Here is a 21,349-nt window from a genome sequence, read left to right on the forward strand (position 1 = left end):
TTATTTAGTTGCAATTAATGCTAACGACTTTTCTCCCACAAGGAAATTAGCGCTACTCTTCAATCACCTTGGGGTTGCAGGGCAACGTGTCTTTGATAACTTACCCATCATTCCTCCACCTATTGGCAGTAGTGGCAATAACACAGTATGGAATGTATATATTGAAGGCAAGGAAAGAATTAAGAAACAATTCTCAGATGAATCCAATGTATTGCTTGAGAGATTCAACTTTGCGATGTGTAAGCAAGCCATGGATGAGTCTGTGGATGAATATGTGGCTAATTTACGTGTGCTTGCTTCTCGGTGTGATTTTGGTGGCAACGTAGATGTGCATATTAGAGACCAATTTGTATTCCAATGCTATTCTAAAAAAATTCAGGAACGCTAGTTGGCTTGTCGCAACCCTTCACTGGAGGAAACAGTTGACATAGCTAAAGCAGTTGAGAGGTCTATCGTCACATCCAAGGTGGTATGTGGACAGTCTGAGCATGCTAGCGTAAACCAGGTGACTGAAGATTCTGAAGTCTGTTACATCAATGAAAAAAGTATGAAACTAAATAGAAACTTCCCTTCATGTTTTCGCTGTGGTTCACGCAATCATATTGGTAATAGTCAAGTCTGTCCAGCATTAGGCAAGAAATGTTTAAGGTGTCTAAAGATTGGTCATTTTCAAATAGTTTGCAAACAGTCCAACCGAACACACAAACCTTTCAACAGCAATATGTGAATGAAAGTGAATAATGTTTATACTCAAGATGAGCAGGCAGACAAAGACTGTATGGTGAAGGACTGCGGGGGTCATTCAGACCCCGGCGGGCGGCGGGAGCCGCCCGCCTGGCGGGAACCGCCGAATGACCGCACCGCGGTCAAAAGACCGCGGCGGCCAATCTGTGTTTCCCGCTGGGCTGGCGGGCGACCGCCAGAAGGCCGCCCGCCAGCCCAGCGGGAAACCCCTTCCCACGAGGACGCCGGCTCCGAATGGAGCCGGCGTAGTGGGAAGGGTGCGACGGGTGCAGTTGCACCCGTCGCGAATTTCAGTGTCTGCAATGCAGACACTGAAATTCTATGTGGGGCCCGCTTACGGGGGCCCCTGCAGTGCCCATGCCATTGGCATGGGCACTGCAGGGGCCCCCAGGGGCCCCACGACACCCCTCACCGCCATCCTGTTCCTGGCAGTCGGAACCGCCAGGAACAGGATGGCGGTGAGGGGGTCGGAATCCCCCATGGCGGCGCAGCAAGCTGCGCCGCCATGGGGGATTCCTCAGGGCATCGGAAAACCGGCGGGACACCGCCGGTTTCCCTGTTCTGACCGCGGCCAAACCGCCGCGGTCAGAATGCCCTGCGGGGCACCGCCAGCCTGTTGGCGGTGCTCCCGCCAACCCTGGCCCCGGCGGTCCTTGACCGCCGGGGTCGGAATGACCCCCTGCATGTCTAAATTGTCCAACGTTGTGTTAACGATAGATATTCCCACTGTCAAGAAAGTCAAAGGACCTGTTTGTCAGGCAAAATTTGACTCAATAGAAATAGCCATCATAGCTGACTCTAGCTCACCTATCACTATTCTGGCAGATGTGACGTATCGCTCTATCCTCAGAGATTGTGGCATGACCATTAAAACTGAGACGTGTAAATTCCTTGTAAAGAGTGTGGAACATTTGGGTCACACCATTTCTGAAGAAGGAATCAAGCCCAAACAAGGGAACTTGGAGGCAATCACTAATGCGCCCTGTCCCACCACCAAGGATGAGCTTCGCTCTTTCCTAGGTTTGTGTGAATACTATTCAAGGTTTGTCGAAGGATATGCCATGATAGTACAGCCACTCAGATTTTTACTGAAGAAAGGTAGCAAATTTGATTGAGGTGAACAAGCACTCCAGGCATTTGCTGCCATTAAAAAAATTGTGTTATCGGCTCCTGCCTTGAAATCCTTTATACCTACTGCTAAATCCTTTATTACTGTGGATGATAGTCTTAAAGGTCTAGGTGCAGTGTTTGGACAATGGGTTGGTAACCAAGAACATACTATTGCTTTTGCGTCTAGATCTCTTTCAGAAGCGGAAAGCAATTATAGTACAATCGAGAGAGAGGCGTTGGCCTGTGTTTGGGCAGTCCATAAATTCAAAACTTATATTTGGGGCATGAGTTGTGTTCTTTACACTGATCACAAGCCCATTGCATACCTCATGGATGGAAATGGTCTAGGAAAAGCATCTTCCAGATTAGTAAGGTTACTTTCCAAATTACAAGAATACAATCTGGATGTGAAGTATCTTCCCGGTGGGAAAAATGTTAGGGCAGATTGTCTTTCCCGTTTGCTTTTACCTTTGTCCCAATCTAGATGATGACACAGAATGTGTAGTTGGAGCTTTAGACATGGTTTCTACTTCGGAAGGCTTATTCTCCGAACAGGAGGGGCTCAGTTTGCATTCCTCCTTGTGAGCTGAGACCTCTTTTGATAAAAGCTGCACACGAAGGTCATCTGGGTATATCAGCCACTTGCAGAGGACTTAAGGAGAAGTACTGGTGGCCAGGTCTTGATAAACAAGTGTCTGATTTTGTGGGTCAGTGCTCTTCATGCGTGGTGTCTGACAAGCATTGGATATGTCACACTAAACCCTTATACACTATTCCTTTTCCGGAAATGGCTTGGGAAAGTATTGCAATCGATTTCTCTAGACCCTTTCACACGCTACCTAAAAACATGAGTCACTTGATAGTTGCTATAGACTATTTTTCAAAGTGGATTTATTACACCTTTGTCGAATATGCTGATACAGAATCAGTCATAACATTTTTATCGCATCTTTTCTATATGGAGGGTCCTCCATCTGTCATTGTTACTGACAATGGGGTACAATTTACTTCTTCCAAAATAGAGAATTTTATGACCAAGTTTGACATCAGACACTCACGTGTCTTTTTGTATAGTCCAGCTTCCAATGGACTGGTGGAAAGAGCTAACCGCATTCTTAAAGAAGGTATCCAAACAGCTATAGCGACTAATTGCAATGTAATGGAGTTTTTGAATGAGAAAATATGGGCATACTTAAACACTTCACATTCTACTACTGGCTTTTCTCCTTTAACTTTGCTCAGAGGTAGGGAATCCAGATCTCAGTTGTCCCCTAGGTGGATGACTCCCTTTCGTAAAAAAATGCGAATGTGGATCTGAATGAGTTGAGACAGCGAGTTGGTGGAAAACAGATGGTGCAAAAACGTGATTATGATTCACGGAAATGAGTGAATGACGTACAGATCAATGTGAATGATTGGGTTTTAATTAAAAAAACGCACAAAGTTTTTCATTAAAGGTGACGTTTAAAACTTCACTTTCGTCTGAAGATTTTATTGGAAGACAATCTCTTCACTTCCTACAGTGGCCCATATTTTTTTTGTATGCAGTTTTATATGGCCCGACCTTAGTCATCCCAAAGGCACTATATGGCTTTACATGTGTACTAAATTAACAGACACAATCTGAGTTTGTTTTTTTTTAGCACAGAAAAACGACTTTGTAGGATCAGAAGATATTGGGAACACGCCAAGGCTCGATCCATTTTTAAAAAGTCGGCGCCGCTGGGCCACATTTACCTTTTAAAAATTGTAATTTAACCTACAAACGAAAACCAAAAAGACGTGCTATCCCTGCGTCCGTGCAAAACACAGTGAACTCGCGAAGCATGCTTGAACAAGTGACTTTGCTTGGCCCTGCCCACTCCAGAATGACGAAATAGCCTGATCCTGATATGGCTACCGCCCAGGACTTGGCCCCACCTTGCACATGCGGGGACGCGCAGCAAAAGCAGTGCCTGATCTGTCCTGACGCACGCGTGAGTATCGAACGTCGCTCTTCCGCGAGGTGTCTTTGCGTCTGTCACGTCGGGTATTTATAGTCTCGCGGACCCCTCAACTTGTCATGTCCACCGGGAAACGTCAGAAGATGGCAGAGTCTGCGCTCGATCAGTTGAAGAAGTACACTGTGGTGGTTGCTGACACTGGTGACTTCAACGGTGAGCATTGTTTGAAAGGGGCACAGTTTGGGTCTTTCTATGTCGATCTTTATATCAGCGAGGCTGCTATCTATTTTTGCAGAGTGCCCATCTCTGGAGACGAAGACTGTACTTTTTCGAAGCAGCGTTCTAGTGAATACATAAGGAAATGGCAGCAATTTCCATCAGGCCTCTTCCTTTGGGTTCAAGTTGCCCACGTGGGAGATAGCATGAACTGCTGGCCTCAGACTTTTCAGAATTAAGTAATATTTTTTTAACTACTGATCGTCTAGCACGCCTCCCTCTTATTATATAGTTCAAATGGAGCCTCTGATTTTGTACTTCACTCGCCGCCTGCTGGGAAATTGGTGGCGTAGCTCGGACAGAACGGGCAAGAGATGTAGGTTGTAAGAAGGACAGATGTGTGGTGTTTCAAATTACTTATTATTATTATTATTACTATATATATATCTCTCAGCAGTTCTCTCTTCGAGCCCTTCCCACGTGGGCCGTCGCAGACGTCTCGTTACTGCTGGCCATATTTTATGATTTGAGGTTTCGTTTTTTCTATTTTTCAGCTTTGTCAGATTTTTTTTTTTTTCGCTTGTAGCACAGGCATCATCTAGTTAAAGGAGTTTTTTTTTTTTATCACTAACTGTTGATAGTAGTTCTTATACAGTCTGTGAGCAAGGAGGTGACGGAATAGAGACTTGGTGTCCGTTCATCTCGGTTAATAACATGCGTTTGTTCAGCCTCCGTTGTAAGAAGTGGAGTATTGCATCTCAGTAGGCATTATGCCAAATTTTTAGGACGAAACCTGAGAGTCTTGGCAAATAATTCGGTTTTCAGGTGGAGATTATTGTTGCCCTGAGCATACTGAACTATCAGATAAGGCACAATTATTTCACAGATTTTGAGTTGATTAGTTTCAGTGATTTTAAAGTTAAACTCTTGTCTCCCTAATCTGTCATACATGCCGATCCACCTAGCATTTCAGGAGGAAATTATCCTGTCGTTGAGATCAAAAAGCATACGTGCTGGGCTGTACTTACGGCACTTGCTCGACACACTACAGAAGACCTCTGAGCTCATTACGAATAAGGACTTCGATGACAGTTTGTCTCCGAAATTGTATCTGTGAATCGTCACTTCACTCAATGACCCCTGGTTTGTTGTACGGATTTAAACCTGAAATTTAAAAAACCTAAGTGTGGGTGGTTTGGTATTATTATATGCTACCCTTTTTTTTTTTTCTCACCGAGTAATCTCTTGCACCCGTATCACTTGCCTGCTTGGGGATTCGTGCGTCCAGCCAAACGTAAAACGACTTATAAATTCATTGACCTAGCAATGATTCTAGCAAAGAGGGAACTCGCCATGCACTGGAAAGACCCCTGGGGGTCCAAGAGTAGGTACGTGGTGTGAAGAGCTCATCAAGTGGACAGGACTGGAGGGGGCAGTACAGTTCCGCGACCTGAAGAGAGAACAGGTATTATTGAAAAAGCAAGGGCATGGGAACACATTGTACATTGCCCAGTAGCTCCAGCAGCAAATTCGGATGCCAGCACAATCACTAGTTCTTTTCTCACAGTATGGGACTAGGAGAAAGACAGCAATTGATTTATCTTAAAACTGAGGGTGGGACCTTGGAAGGGTGCGCACACACTCAGGCGAAGATCCGCACAATAGAAGGTGCTATCTACTCGAGCATGGCAGGACACTGGGGAGGAGGAGAGGAATGGCTCTGGAGGGTTTGTTTACTGTTGGTAACAGTAGTAAGAGTGAGAGCAGCCGCACTTCCGTGGAGTAGCAACAATTGTAATAGAAAGAGTCAGTGAAAGTGAAACATTGGTGCCCGATGGGTCGGGTGCCTAACTACCCTAATAGGCACAAATAAGTGTATCAAGTACACAATAGTAACAACAGTATGACCACGGCACACAGGATAGTATGATCACAGTTCGTATTACGGACAAGTGTAATACGAACTGGGATCATACTATCCTGTGTGCTGTGGTCATACTGTTGTTGTTACTGTTGGTAACAGTAAGACCTGTATCCTGATAAGATGTGCACACCTGTACTCCCGGTAAGGAGCATGAGGCTTCCCTCCAACGTCTTCTACCTATACAGTGTAGAAAGATTGAAAATTTGCTTAGTGTCTCTACTGCTACTGCTTTGTCCTATGTTGCATGGAAACAATAAAATTACGTTTAATAATAATAACCTGTGCTCCCAAACAGCTAGAGCAACAGAAACAAGCATTTGCAATGCAACGGGTCCCGCATTTTGCCAAGTTAGAGCTATTAGCATTGTAAACTCCGAAGTAGACTTTTCTTGCCACATTAAATGGAGGGTGGGGGGGAAAAAACGAGCTCGATTGCACTGCTAAATAAAGAGAAAAAGTAGTCCAGAAACTGTACAGAAAACAAAGCCTCGTTTGTTTCCAGTAGTTGGTCAGTGCGCTCGAGGAGGGCTAAACACCGGAAAAGGCCTGATGTTTGCATGCCTTTCACAAATGACAGCAAGCGGATTTTAAAAGGCAAACCCATGAACCAATGTAAGGGACTGACGTGACATGGGCGTGGTTCGAAGCCCAGAGAGAGATTACATCAGGGGGATGGAGCGCTTTGCGCTCTCCCCTAAAAAGGGGTTGAACACAGTTGGCTTAGACTTTTTCATGCATCTGGAGCCAGTTATAGACTTTGTAGAAACTTCTCGGACAACACTTGCAACTAGCTCTTGTACCAGCAGCCCAGGCTCTAGCTGGGGAGATGGGAGATATTTCTCCTGGAGTTGACAATGATCGGTCTCTTGAGTTTTCGCAACTTGCCACATTGGTGGATATACTCATGTTTGCAGTTGTTACTGAATAAGTTCTATACATAGATTGCTACTAGTAAATCGAAATGTTCAAGTGAGTGTGTGTGTGTGTGTGTGTGTGTGTGTGTGTATATATATATATATATATATGCTACCATTTAATGTTGGCTAATGGATGTGTACTATGTTGAATGGAAAGTGTGTGTGTGTATATATATATATATATGGCTCATGGAGGGTAGAACTAATTCCCAAAGGGGTTTCTTGTTGCATTTCCACCTCGACACCATAGCAGTGTCATGCTATTCCACACAGTTTTTTGATCAGCGGCTTTCTTGTCATCTTGAAAATAATTTGCAGGTATCTTATTGCTAGTAAATTATGACCATCTCTTACGACATAAAGAAAAGGTACCCAGTGCTTCAGTTGGCAAAGGATGATTCACCTGTTGGCTGCAAAATGCAAGCATATTGTCCAAGTTTAATGAAAGGACAGATGGCACTTCAGTACTGTAGATAGAAAATTCCTTTGATGTGACACTTTCCACTAGTCGTACAGACTTGCGTTCCTTTCATACTTCTTTCGAGATGTATTTGCAATTTACATTTATTATATCAAAAGATGATGATCGAGGTCTGTAGTTGCCGAGGTACGTGACTTGAAAACTCATTTCTATACATTCAAGATTAAGCTGTGCTCAGAAAATGAGATTTGTTAAAATTAATTGATGTGAAGATTTATTATTATTTTTTTCTAAAAGGACGCAAATACCACTCGCTCAACATGTTTGCAGTGTATATTAAAGTGCCATTCTTTTCTTTATGTATTTCAAAAGACGACTTCAGAATGGTCCCGCACCAACTAAATTCTAACAGGAGAAAAGTATAATGATCTTTATCTTGTCCATGTAACGTTTCCATACAATTACATAAGTCACCCAAATCTAAGGTTTGTTATCTTCGTTCCATCAGGGATGGGCTGTGTGCCCAATCGAATTGGTACAATCCATAGAGCATTGACACTTCAAAGGTTTCCAGGCATCTACATTGTATGGTATATTTGGACTATCCAAATCTCTGATTTAGGGTAAACTGATTTTCAATTCGAGAATTGAAGTGTGGGCTTCTATCCCATACAAGAATACAAAACTCTTTTTTTTTTTTTTTTTTTTTTTTTTTTGCCTGTGGTTCCCCAAGCCTGGTGGTTTTCTGAACTTGGGGAAACGTACATAGCAGTGCACGCAGACCTTCAAATTGTTCTCTGAACATGTTGTCAAATTTAAGATGAGGTGGTGTGAGGTTTAATAATTGGTTAGTTTTCTCCACGCAAATTACATTGTGTAATTTTGGCAATTTCTTGTTTTTTGTTATGCAAAATTCCTGAAATATGCCTTTCTGCTACTTCGCATAATTATGCTCCATTCACAGTAAAAACCTACCAGGAACAGAATGAGAGTGGCTGTTCATGATGCTCTTGTAAATGTCATTGCACCAAAAATGTACAAGAGGAGGCATTTTCTACTAAAAGTAGAATGCAAAACAGATTTTTATTTTGTTTAACTTTACTGTAATTTTACTTAATTGTGCTACAACATACTATGAGTTTCCAACACCTAGGTTTCTCCTACGTGACTCCCTTAGGAGGAATGAGTACGCTTTCACGCTTTGCTACCTCAATGTGTTATCTACTCAGCCCTGTTTGACTTTGAACTTCCTTCTTTTAGATGATTTAATGACTGACTAATAATCCCAACAGTGTGCAGTCAACATGACCACTGAAATTGTGCTAATTTGGTTAAACGTTGCATTATTACTGGCGAGTTAGTTGTATAGTGTTGCATCAGTTTCTTTTCCTTCTACAGTAACCCTATGAAATTCTTCCTGTACATTATGCTGCAGCTGTTAATTTACATTGCTTTATGGTTAAATCAGATGTTTGTTTTTTGTTAATATTGCAGCATTTCCTCTTGTTTTACAAAATAATGGTCCTCTTGTGTGGCATCTTTTAGCTTTATCAGTGTTGCTGAATTTTGTCACAAGCTTCATGAACGATAGAAGATTGGGAATGGTCTTATTTTTATGGGTGAGCACAAAGTGCTCTGTCCATTCTGTAATCTCTTTGGGCTTGAAACCACGCCCATGCAGGTCAGTCACTTATATTGGTTCGTGGGCTTTCCTTTTAAAATCCGCTTGCTTTCATTTGTGAAAGGCATGCATACGTCATGCCTTTTCTGGTGTTATGAACACCTACACAGCACCGGTAAAGTACCAAAAACCTATGAAGCTCGATGTTTTCAGCTTTGAGTCCGGACTACTATAACTGTTTATTTTTGACATAGCGTGATCGCGCTGCTTTTTTTTTTTTTTTTTTTTTTCGATACTATTAGTTCTAACGCAAACAAATGCGAGACCTGTTGCATTGAAAATGGTTGTTTGATAATGGGGTTAGATGTTGGTGTCTATTAGTAGAAACTATTACATATGAAGGAAATTGGGTGCCATCTTTTAAGAGATGTGAGATTAAGTTTTCCAGTGAAGTTTTGAAATGGTGAAACATTTTTTTTGTTTATAAAGAGTAGTCTGTCACCGTTGGTTTATGCAAAATTGCCATTAAAAATATTCACAGAATATATATATTTTAAAAAAAAAAACGTTTTTTGGTGTGTGTGTGGTGTGTTTTTTTTTTTTTTTTTTTTTTTTTTTTTTTTTTTTTTGGTCTGACTGATAGAGGGTTATCATAGTCTGTCCAATCTCAAGTTTTCTTAAAAATAGTCTTTTGTGCCAGCCATCCACTGGTTTGTTCAACTGGCATTCCAATTTTGTCTGCCCAGTACGGCATACATCCTGGGGCAGTATGTCAGCCCTTTCATCTATTGGCTGTTTCGCATTGTGATTGGTGCTGGGTTGCTCCTGATAAGAAGTGTGCTTTAACCCCTTCGCTGCCAGGCCTTTCCCCCTCCTGTGCAGAGCCTTTTTTTTGGCCATTTGTGGCAGTTCGCACTTAGGCCCTCATAACTTTTTCTCCACATAAGCTACCCACCCCAATTTTTTATTTTTTATTTTTTATTTTCAAACAAATTGGAAAAAAGGGCTGCAGAAGAAGGCTTATGGTTTTCCCCCTGAAAATGGCATCCACAAAAGACTTGCGGTGCTAAAATCACCAGCTTTCAGGAACAGGCAGACTGAATCACAAAACCCCATTTTCCAACACAATGTTGTCATTTTACTGGGACATACCCCATTTTTAGTATTTGTTTTGTGCTTTCTGCCTCCTTCCGGTTAGTGACCGAAATGGGTGTGAAACCAATGCTGGATCCCAGAAAGCTAAACATTTCTGACAAGTAGACAAAATTCTGAGTTCAGCAAGGGGTCATTTGTGTAGATCCTACGTGTTTCCTACAGAAAATAACAGCTGAAATAAAAAAATATTGAAATTGAGGTGAGAAAAACAGCCATTTTTCTCCACATTTTACTCTAACTTTTCTTGCGATGTCAGATTTTTTTGAAAGCAATATACAGTTACGTCAGCCGGACTCTTCTGGTTGCGGGTGTGTATATATAGGGCTTGTAGGTTCATCAAGAACTCTACCCAGGGCCAATAAATGAGCTGCACCTTGCAGTGGGTTTTTATTCTATACCGGGTATACAGCAATTCATTTGCTGAAATATAAAAAGTGAAAAGTAGGTATCAAGAAAACCTTTGTATTTCCAAAATGGGCATAAGATAAGGTATTGAGAAGCAGTGGTTATTTGCACATCTCTGAATTCCGGGGTGCCCATACTAGCTTGTGAATTACAGGGCATTTCTCAAATAGATGTCTTTTTTTACACACTGTCTTATATTTGGAAGGAAAAAATGTAGAGAGACAAGGGGCAATAACACTTGCTTTGCTATTCTGTGTTCCCTCAGGTCTCCCGAAAAAAATGGTACCTCACTTGTGTGGGTAGGCCTAGCGCCCGCGACAGGAAACACAAAATAGACACATCACATTTTCAGAAAGAAAACAGAGCTGTTTTTTGCAAAGTGCCTAGCTGTGGATTTTGGCCTCTAGCTCAGACGGCACCTAGGAAAAACTACCAAACCTAGGGCGTTTTTGAAAACTAGACACCTTGGGGAATCCAAGATGGGATGACTTGTGGAGCTCTGACAGGTTCTGTTACCCAGAATCCTTTGCGAACCTCACAATTTGGCCAAAAATGCACTTTTTCCTCACATTTTGGCGACAAAGTTCTGGAATCTGAGGAGCCACAAATTTCCTTCCACCCAGTGACCCCCCCCAGTCTCCCGATAACAATGGTACCTCACTTGTGTAGGTGGGCCAAGTGCTTGTGACAGGGAAGCGCCAAAAACATGTCACAATTGAGGGGGGAACCAAAGCAGGTCCAAAAGGGCAGTTTGAGAAACATTTTTAGGCTGTCAAGTTCAGCAGAATTTTTATCAGTATAGGTGAGACAATGCTGGGTGGTAGGGATTTTGTGGATTTCTGCAGGTTCCGGAAGGTTCCATCACAAAAATGTGGGGAAAAATGTGTGATTTCCAGCAAAGCATTGTGGGTAAGAAAATGGTGCGGGTTCCTGTGAGGCACACCACCCTGGAATCACCTAGATGTTTAGTTTTCATGTGTGTCTAGGTCTTGTGGATTTTTCTACATGGCAGCGTCCCAAAGTCAAAAAAGTGCAGCCCTCCCCATTCCAAGGGGGACTATTTTGTGAGTTAGCAAAGCTCTCATGGCCCAAATGTAAAACGAAAACCCAAAATAATCAAATGTCCTCTTGCTTGCCGTGGGATAAGATGTTTTAGTGTGGGGGGGAGAGCTGAAAGACTGTTATGCCCCCACCCCAACTGAAGGGGTTAACCAGGCCCATACCATTGGTAGCCACCACCCCACTATTTTTTTTTTTTTAATTCCCTGGCATCTAGTAGACTTTCTGCCCCCCCATGGTGTGGATCAGAGGTAATTGCCCCATCTGCCCACTGGTGGGCAGAACAACTTTGTCCCATTTATTTGGTGTGGGGGTATGACCATACCACTACCCTCTTATTTTGAAGAAAAAATCTTCCCTGGTCTCTGGTGGGCTTTCTGCCCCCCTTGGGGGCAGATGGGCCTTCCAAAAACAAGCCAATCTGCCCCCCCAAAGGGGGGCAGATTTGGCCAACAGTAATGTGCACCCATGGGGGTGACCCTTGCCCAAGGGGCTGCCCCCCCCCCCCCAAACAAAACACACATATACACACCAATCTCAGGTGCCTAACTGTTTTTTGCCCCCTCCCCCCCAAGGGTAGATCAGCCTAATAGAAATAGGCCGATCTGCCCCCAAGGTGAGGAGAAATAGCCTAAAATTACCCCCCCCCCCCCCCCCCCCGCCCAGGGGAGCGACCCTTGCCTAAGGGGTCGCTTCCCTTGCGTGAAACTGACACAAAAAATAAAGATCCCTGGTGTCTAGTGGTTTCTGCCCCCCTTGGGGGTAGATGGCATAGTAAAAATCGGCCTATCTGCCCCCAAAGGGGGCATAAATGGCCTAAATATAATTTGCCCTCAAGGGGAGCGGCCCTTGCTTAAGTGGTCGGTACCAACCTCTTTAAAAAAAGAAAATCCCTGGTGCCTAGAGGCTTCTGCCCTGGGGGGGGGGGGGGGGGGGGGGGCAGAAAAGGCCTTTAAAAAAATGCCCCCCTGTGGAGCGACCCTTGCCTAATTTGCCAATTTCTTAAAAAAAAAACCCTGGTGTCTAGTGGGCATTTTAGCAGCCGATCGTGTGCTGAGGTGGGTAAGAGGGGGCTGTCAGTTGGAAGGGCTTCGCCTTCCATCCCTGCCTTTGGTGGGTGGGAGGGAAGAACACAGAGGGAGCGCTCCCTCTGGGCTCTGTGCCCAGGATGTAATGGTTGCGTCCTGGGCACACGAGCACTGTGCCGCAGGACGTAACCATTACGTCCGTGGCACAGAAGCGGTTAAATACCAGTGCTGACCTGACGGGCAGCTGGAACCTTTTTAAAAAAATTAAAAAAAAACATTGCTTACTTGCCATAGATATAGTGACTGCCAGTGCGTGTTTAACTTTGCAACTTTCTTAACGTTCTACAAAAGTGAGGCCTTAATTTGCTTGCTCTGTTTACACACAATCACTAGGGGACTATATTCAAAGTTTTATTTTGTGGTCGCAACTGCTCCAAATCGTAATCTGAGGCTGTACAACAGCGAAATAGGTTTTGGTATGTACAATACCCAGATTGCAACTTCAGTAACAAGTTACTGAATCGCAAAATCAAGTTGCAATTCAAGGTATTCATCAATGTTTTACAACCACAATTATGGTATCAAAGCATTGATGTTACTGACACTTCAGAGGGACGTATTTGTAAATGGAAGGGGTTGCCAACTGACCCCTTCCCCTTTGTGAATGTTGACATTTTTAGGCGTAGGTAGTGGTCCATGAGACCCCTGCTTACACCTTAAAGAGAAGTTTGAGCAGATAATTATTCAGATGGCTGTCTGCTGAACCCCAGCAGACCACTGTTTTTGTCATATCAGTGACTTGTGGTTTGTAATGTGTGACCTACCGCCATAATATAAAGAGATCTGGAATGTGATTTGCTATAAGTTGATATTTCGACCTATCTAAACTGTGTTTCACAAAATACCAAAGCATTCCGTAAATTGTGCAGTTTGACCACTTATCAAATGCATTTTTCATACATTAAGTCCTACGTTGCGGAGCCTCTCTGAATTTGCCTTTCATTAGTCGTTAAGCATGACATTGTCTTCCGTGAACCTTCAAGCTGCATTAGTTTTCTGCACTAATTACTTTTATTTTATTTTTAAATGTTCAGGCACCGCCTAAACAGTTGCCACTTACTTCTGAAAGGGTCCTCCGCTAAGAGATCTGTAATGTAATTTGAAGTTTGATTCTTGTCATTTCCCCCCCCCCCCCCCCCCTTCTTTCAGTGAGGAGGAAATGTGTCAATATGGATATTGTTTCTCAAGAGTTGTGAAGCCTGTTTGCTCAGTTCTTTTATTGCAGAGTGCTGACTTGTGGTGACTGTGCAGATTAGGTTGGGCTTTGCGAGGGTGGTGTTGTGTAACCCAATTCTATGTATAAAATAGCTAATATTTGGAAACAGCAAGCAATGGCTACATTAAGTGTGCCTTTGGTATTCAGTTTTAAGTCCGTGTAAAGGAAATACAGTATCGAAATTGGTTCTCAAGAGGTGTGCAAAACCTACTCAATCCTTTGTTCCAGAATATTGATTTACAGTGACCTTGCACAATAGAGACGACCACCAGAATATGATCCTGGCAGTCAGACCGCCAGAAAACCGTCCTCTCCACTGGGATCAGGGATCCCAACAGGTTGGCATTGGTCAGTTGTCGTCAGCCACGGTGGTGCATAATTTGGCACTGCCATGCTGATTACTACTTCCCTTTCTGCCTGCCTTTTCACGGTGGGGCACCCACCATCAAAAGGCAGTGCTGGGGGCCAAGCACTTGCACACGACCAGGTTGTGTGCAGTGCAGGGGCCCCCCTGTCAGCACCCTCAGAATGCATGTCTGCTCTACATACAGTGGACATTCTGAGGTTCTCACCCCCGTCCCCTTCCCCAACAGTAGTTCATCCTCTTGTGAGAAAGGATGTGCTCACTACAGTAGGTTGTCTTTATTGGCTATGGACCCAAGCCAATGATGTAGGCTATAGGTCTGATTGGTTAATTTTATAAAGTTATTTCAGGAGCCCTAGGATAAATAGTTTGAGAAGTTACTACAAAGATAGTAGGCAACATCTATTTAATTAAAAAAAAAATGTTAATGCCAGTAGGCCTTACCTTGTGGATTACTGCACTGTTTCAGTGATTTGATATGCAGCAAGATACATGTCTGCATGCTTCATTTTATTTGGGCAGAGAGTTGGATGCTGATGACCTCATATGGCATAGCCTCTGGTTTGCAGATATGCTCTGTAATAAATCTTGCTTGAATCTCTTCAGGAGACCTGAAAAGCTTAGTTGTGTGCCAGTATCTTGTAATACAAACAAATTCAATAACTGATGCAGATATATAGGGGCTTTTGGGCCTGCAGTCTTGTCACTGGTCTATATACATGACATTTACACTGTTTCCATAAATTGCATCATGCTGTAGTGTCAACCCACCTCAGCCATTGGCTCTCTTGCCCTGTGACTTATATTAGTCTGATCACATGACATCTGCTGTGAAACGAGGGTACTTAATTTCCCCTGGAAATGCCAATGGGCTTCTTGCTTGCTGCTCATTTAATCTGCAGTGTAGCACTAAGGCACAGCCTCTAAAGCAAGTGATCGTCACGGAATGGGTTAAACCATAGTTTACCATTCCAAGATTGCTATCGCGTTGGTTCTAAAACCTTATGCTTGATGGAACTTAAACACCAAGGCAGTGTGTACTGTACCATTACAAGATGGCCACCCTCTGCTGTGTATTTTTGTTATTGCAACCATATGCCAGCCATGTTTAGGTGGTAGTAGGCTTTTTCCTCTTAATTTATTTTGTGCACACTGTTAAATTTGTGTGCTTTTACTATGGTTGTTTGAGTTGGTGCATGTAAGAATGAGTTGGTGGATGAATGCATGAGTGACGTGTGTGTGTGTGTGTATGATTACTTATTGAGTACATAAACCCATCTGACTGAAAAGGAACTTTAGTTTTTAAGCCAGACCTGTTACCTTTGCTGTTGCTTGTTTACCCTTTCCTGGCCAAAGGTCAGCACATGTGGAGTCAGGGCTTGAAGTTGTTCAAATCCAAAGATTGTGCAATCTGGTTCTTTTGTCCACATGCAGCAAAAGCTCAGTGCAAGCAAATCCTAGTCGCAGCACCAGCCTGTTCACTGTAGCTCACCAGTGAGGTTAGTGCAAAAAAAAAAACTGCCTGCATGCACCTGTCAAAGCTTGCCCAGGCACAACCAAGCCGTTGAGGAAAAACGGCAGTCATGACCTGGGTCATGCTGTGACTCCTGTTATAATTCCTCCCTTCATGTAGCTGCCTAGGGTTGCGCTGCATCATCCTGCTCAATGTTTGGTTGTTGTGGGTAGGCATAAGTATCACTAGAAGTACAGGGTCACTTATGCACACATCCCAGAAGGAGATTAAACACTGGTGCGTGGGCACTGACCAAGATACAGTGGCCTATTCGTAGTCCTAGAATGTGCAGCATAAAGGGAACTTGGCCAGATATAGAGCAGCATCCCAAATGGCAACATGAGCTGCAAATTCTGTCAAAGCATTTTAATGTATTTTTATTTTCTTCCAATCCCAGTTAAATGGAAAAACCATTGCATAGATTTACACCAAAGTGGGCATGAAATCAGGATGATACTCCGCGACCGTGCATGTCATGGTTTGGTGCAAATCAGTTCAGTAGGGTTTGAGGTGTTAGCTGTTGAGTGGGGGGGGGTGGGGGGGGGCAGGCAGGAAAGATGCTTCTCCGCCCTTATGGAGGAGCTTCCCCAGGGTAGGAGATGACATTTTCATTTGTTAATAGCTGATAACTGAAGAATCTGCATGAAATATGACCGACAACTAAGCTACAATCAGTGTAGGTATTTCAGGCTTCGTGCACATTCAGTAAGGAAAAATTAAAGGGAGGAAGGTTCACAAAACTTATTTTCTAATGGCTTTGGGTCAGTTTGTTTGGTGCCGTTTGTAAAAGCAAGTCAGTTAGCAAGAGAAGCCCAGAGCAAACCTGTTTTCGTACAGATCAGACCGGGAGTCAAAGTGAAAGGGGAGGGTCAAAAAGCGGGCTGGTTCTGTTTTTTATGAAGGGTTCAGTGCACAAGGCATAACCATAGCCAGAGGCCCGATCCCTGTGGCAATACCCCTGGTGAGCACAACCAAAGACTATGCCTGACTGGTATTGTCCTCCCATGGGGTTGGGTGTGGTTCTTTGACCAATGCACATCATAACTTACGCTGCCTGCCATGCTTGTGTACTACTTTTTGCCAGGAAGAATAGCTGATGCCTGAAGAGCCAACCATAGAAGAGTAAGTTATGGTGTGTAGCTATAATTTTCAGATTTCAAGTGTTTGAGGGGTGGGGGGGGGGGGATGCATGTGTGTTTGTGTGTATATATAAATTTTTTGTATCTTACTGAACACCAGTTTCTCCACCTCACGCCCCCCCCCCCCCCTTACCCCTGTGTATGTGGCAGACTAAGCTTAGTCACTTCGCCTGTCATGCCAAATTTAATGTACATCCATGAAGAAGAAAAGTTCGAAGTTGGTGGCTTGGCATGTAATGTCTGGGTAGAAAGTGTTTTACCATTGTAGCTACCATAGGAATTTTTTGATGGTGCCAACAGCAAAAAAAAAAAAAAAACACTGAACACATTTACACCAAATGTATCATGAAAATGGAAGTTTTTTTCAAAACAAGCTTTCGTTGGCTTGATTGAAATGTGTTCAGTAGTTTTTGAAATAAGAGCATTTAGAATTATTGAACAGGTTTCAAAGGGTTGGCAATCTTTTATATTTGTGCCACTTAAAATTTCGTTTCAGAAAATCACTAATCCTGTTAACATTTTGTTTTTTATTTTGTTAAATTTAATGTGACTGTGGGGCTAAATCAAACTTTTTTTTTTTTTTCCTCATTCCTTTCCCCCCCACCCCCCCGCCCCTCTAAAAAATACAAAAGCATGTTTTAAAGTAGAAACCTAAAACACGAACCCCATTGTGTGCTGCTAAAAGATGTGGACTGTGATGGTAGGCTGTCTGAGTTGGGTGAAGCCCAGTGAACAAAATTTGACTGCCATTAAATTGGCTTTTGTTTAACTATTCGAGTCCTTGAAATATTTCTGTAGCAGTTACCAATCCAAAATTAGCATTATAAAGGTTTATAATATAATCCCGAATTTTCTATGGCAGCAACCAGACTTGCCACTAACTTGGGTTTTATTTTTGCTCAGACATATAGAAAATGTCATTCCGACAGCCTACCCAATGGGCAATCAGGCCTACATTGGAGGTGATTTATATATATTTGAGCGGTTTAGGCCTGTCAACCGGGTTTGAGAAGTTGACTGGGCAGTTAGAAACTACAGCCAGGATACTAATGGAAGCCCACAAGCTGTGTTTGCATTGCCTGTCAGTGGGTGGCACAACGAGTGCTGTTATCCCACTGTGGTACAATGTGGGTACCATATACTAGGGCCTTATCTATAAATTACATGTCAGTCAGGAGATAACAATGTACCCATGTTAAAAGGAAGAACACCAGTGTTTTACTGTTTGTCAGTATGGCGCACAGCACAGAGCTCTGTAGCCACCAAAAGACCAGAAAACACATTTGGGGTTTCCTCCTGAGCCTAGATTTAGGCCCTCAATTTAACCCGGACCGTCTTTTGACGGTATTACCGCCAACAGGCTGGCAGCCCATCCAGCCACTTGTCCACTCATTCTGCCATGGCAGCATGAGCCGCCAGGCTGGAGATAGTCATTTCTGACCCGGAGGCCCACAGGGTACTGCCAGTGGCATTATGAGTAGGCCTATCACCATGGTTTCCGTGGTGTTAGGAATGCTTCAAACCATGGCAGGATTCCCTACCAGTGACAGGGAGACATTTACCTGTCACCAGTAGGTGGCTCACCTGACACCCACCCACCTCCCTTACATCCAAACACCCCTCTCAGATACACGACTTCACCCCCTCCCTGCATAATGCACACATACTCCACCACGCATACACACATTCACTTACACTGGCATACATGTATTCACATACACATTTGTCCAGATATTCTTGCATGCAGACGCACTCCCTTCATTCTTAAATACACACACCCTCTCCTGTCGGACACTTGACTTACCTTGGGGCAAGGTCATCCTGCAGGGAAGGGGTGCTAACACCACCAGGCCGTACTACTGCTCAAAATGTCTGGCGGTGTTATACTGGTGTGGCAGTGCTGATGTAAGCACCACCAGGTCACCACCGTCTGCCAATACGAAAACTGCCAGATTGCCTCCCTTACAGTGGCAGAAGTCAGGCAGTGCTCATAATCTGGCGGACACATGGCTGCCGTGGTGGTAAGGTGGGGGCCGTTACCACGGCGGTAGGCGTTTTTTACCGCCAAAGTTAAAACGAGGTCCTTAACTACTGTATTCTCTAAGTAACTTTTCTTTCGGCGTAACTATTTTTTTTTTTTTTTTCTCAAAAGTGGGGCTCATTGATTTTGATGGACAATTTACATTCTACACAAGTACCAAAGCATTGCGATATTCTGATGCGTACAGCCACTGCAGACATAGGCCTTATTTGAACTAGCTTCATTCAAAGCCACAATAACTTAAGTTTGCATCACTCGGGACCAAAATAATCCTCTCTTAATCGATTAATGAACATTTGTTCAGGGCTATAATCTGCTTAAAATCTACTTCTAGACCTAGCTGTGAATGGCACATGACCTGTTTGATTTATGGCTGGTCTCTGAATATGATATTTAAGAGGAGCGTCCTAAACAAGGGCAAGATAGAATATTATGAGGGCAAGAAAAATTACTGGAGGCAACTGACACTAGGAAGGTTGTAGAGTTTAAATTATTTCAGGTAGTTAGGTTTGCAAATACCACTAATTTACAGGGGGTGGAAAAAAAAAATCTCACTTCACATCTGAATAACGACATTACTAAGATTGTAACAAGACCAACAGATCACTTGGTTTGAGGAGATGCTTTACATTACTTTGGGGTTGCATTACTAACTCTTCTTTACAATATTTAAGTTGAATCGAAAATCCCTACACATTTAGACTCCGGATTTTGAATCGAAAATCCCTACACATTTAGACTCCGGATTCCAGAGCATATTGTATAAGTACCTTTGATTTCTCTCTGAGGTTCTCAAACTCTGGATTCTGCATACTGTGCGCAGCTGGTTGGTTATTCTTGTCTGGCTTTTCGGTGTGTGTGTTTAATGGTTGAAAACGCCTTATTGGAATATTTCATTGTAGTGGTACAACATAGCAACTGACCAGCAATATTATCTTCTTTTTTTAGCAATCGATGAATATAAGCCGCAGGATGCCACAACCAACCCATCCCTCATATTGGCTGCTGCCCAAATGAAGGACTACCAGCATCTTGTGAATGATGCTATAGAATTTGGCAAGGCAAAGGGAGGGTAAGTACATCTGACTTAGCAGCAGGCACTGTACACTGTTATTGTGATCAGTGTAGTTGCATTTAATGGAGCGTTGAGATAGTGTTCTGTTTATTTCACTTTAAAATTTCTGCAACTACCCACCCCCCTTCATGTATTTAACTGTTGTATTGTGTTTTCTAATACTTAAAGTGCTAACTTTTTCTGTGGTATGTAGAATGAAAGTCACGTTCATTGTGGCTGTAATTTATTACTTTGGGTGCTGAAACGAGATCAGCTATCTACCCTTTAGACCTAAAAATTCCAGACTACTTGCTAGGGCAGCTGCAATAGTGCTTCCTTTTTTATGGTGAAAGTTTCACTGTGAAATTGGTGTTGAATTCATTTTTTGTAAAATTTTTTTTTTAACTTTATTGCTTTTATAATGAGACAAACTGCACTGTTCATGATACACAGCAGCGTCTCAGCATTACAGACCAAATTGACAATCCTAGTGTCTGCAACACGTCTCCAGCAAGAACTGTGGTGGCGCCTGAAGCGATACCATTACAGACGACAAAAGATCAGACTAATCGCTGTGCCTGCAAAATCAGTTGCAGCCAGACAAGCACCACCTGGACAACAGTATGATCTCTTATCAAGCACCACATGGACGTCGCGACGGATAGCCCAGTGTGCAATACTGTCGCTGAGGTAGTGTGAACTCCCGAGTCATAAGGGGATGTACAGACCTGGGCTAGACCCACCCCGCCTATAAAACACACCACAGAGGAACCATCCAGTCCCACAACAACGCCGAGCATCACATATGGGTGCTACCATACAGGCAGGTGGAGGGACGGGCACCTACCCTCCAGCGACAACCCATCGACGGAGAAAAATGTGGGGGAGGGGGACACGGGGGTGGGGGGGGGGTTGGGAGGGTGAGAGGGGGGGGGGGGCCGGGGAGGGGGGGGAGGAGAAATAGGGGGGCAAGGGCAGACCCAGCCTCCAAATAGCTCTGAGCAACCTTACAATCCACGCGAAGGTACATCAGTCATACAAGGTATCACCCAGTCTCAACAAACAGAAGCCTCCTCCAAGGAGTCCCCGCTAACTCAGAGTCCCCTAATAGGGAATCAATCATACCCCTCCAGGTCTCGCTCAGCAAACTTCTCTATCGGCACTCTACGAAGCCGACACGCCTCAGCAGTCGCCCATTCAACAAGATCAGCTAACCAAGTGTCATGTAGTGGGGGGGGGGGGGGGGGAGGAGAGAGAGAAACAGGCTTGTCCAGTGTATTGCAGTGTGCTGATTGACAAGGGTGAGCCCCAACTGAGTAAATCTGTAAGTCATTTCACGAGCCTTACAGCAGCTCTTTCTCCCAATTAGAGACAACATTGCACCACAGAGCTGCATATTGCAGCCAGCACGCCACATAG

At 43.7% G+C, this 21,349-nt stretch overlaps 1 protein-coding gene across 1 annotated transcript in view; it reads left to right on the top strand.

Annotated features, from left to right (window-relative positions):
- The first annotated feature begins 3,797 nt into the window (after positions 1 to 3,797).
- Positions 3,798 to 21,349, top strand: part of TALDO1 (transaldolase 1) — a 72,660-nt gene continuing 55,108 nt past the window's right edge. Inside the window, exons 1-2 of the mRNA XM_069223099.1 lie at positions 3,798 to 4,010; positions 19,825 to 19,948. Of these exons, the coding sequence (XP_069079200.1) occupies positions 3,917 to 4,010; positions 19,825 to 19,948 (218 nt within the window). The 5' untranslated portion in view covers positions 3,798 to 3,916. The remainder of the gene's footprint in view (positions 4,011 to 19,824; positions 19,949 to 21,349) is intronic.

This window comes from Pleurodeles waltl, chromosome 3_1, assembly GCF_031143425.1.
Source record: "Pleurodeles waltl isolate 20211129_DDA chromosome 3_1, aPleWal1.hap1.20221129, whole genome shotgun sequence".
In the NCBI taxonomy this organism is placed as follows: Eukaryota; Metazoa; Chordata; class Amphibia; order Caudata; family Salamandridae; genus Pleurodeles; species Pleurodeles waltl.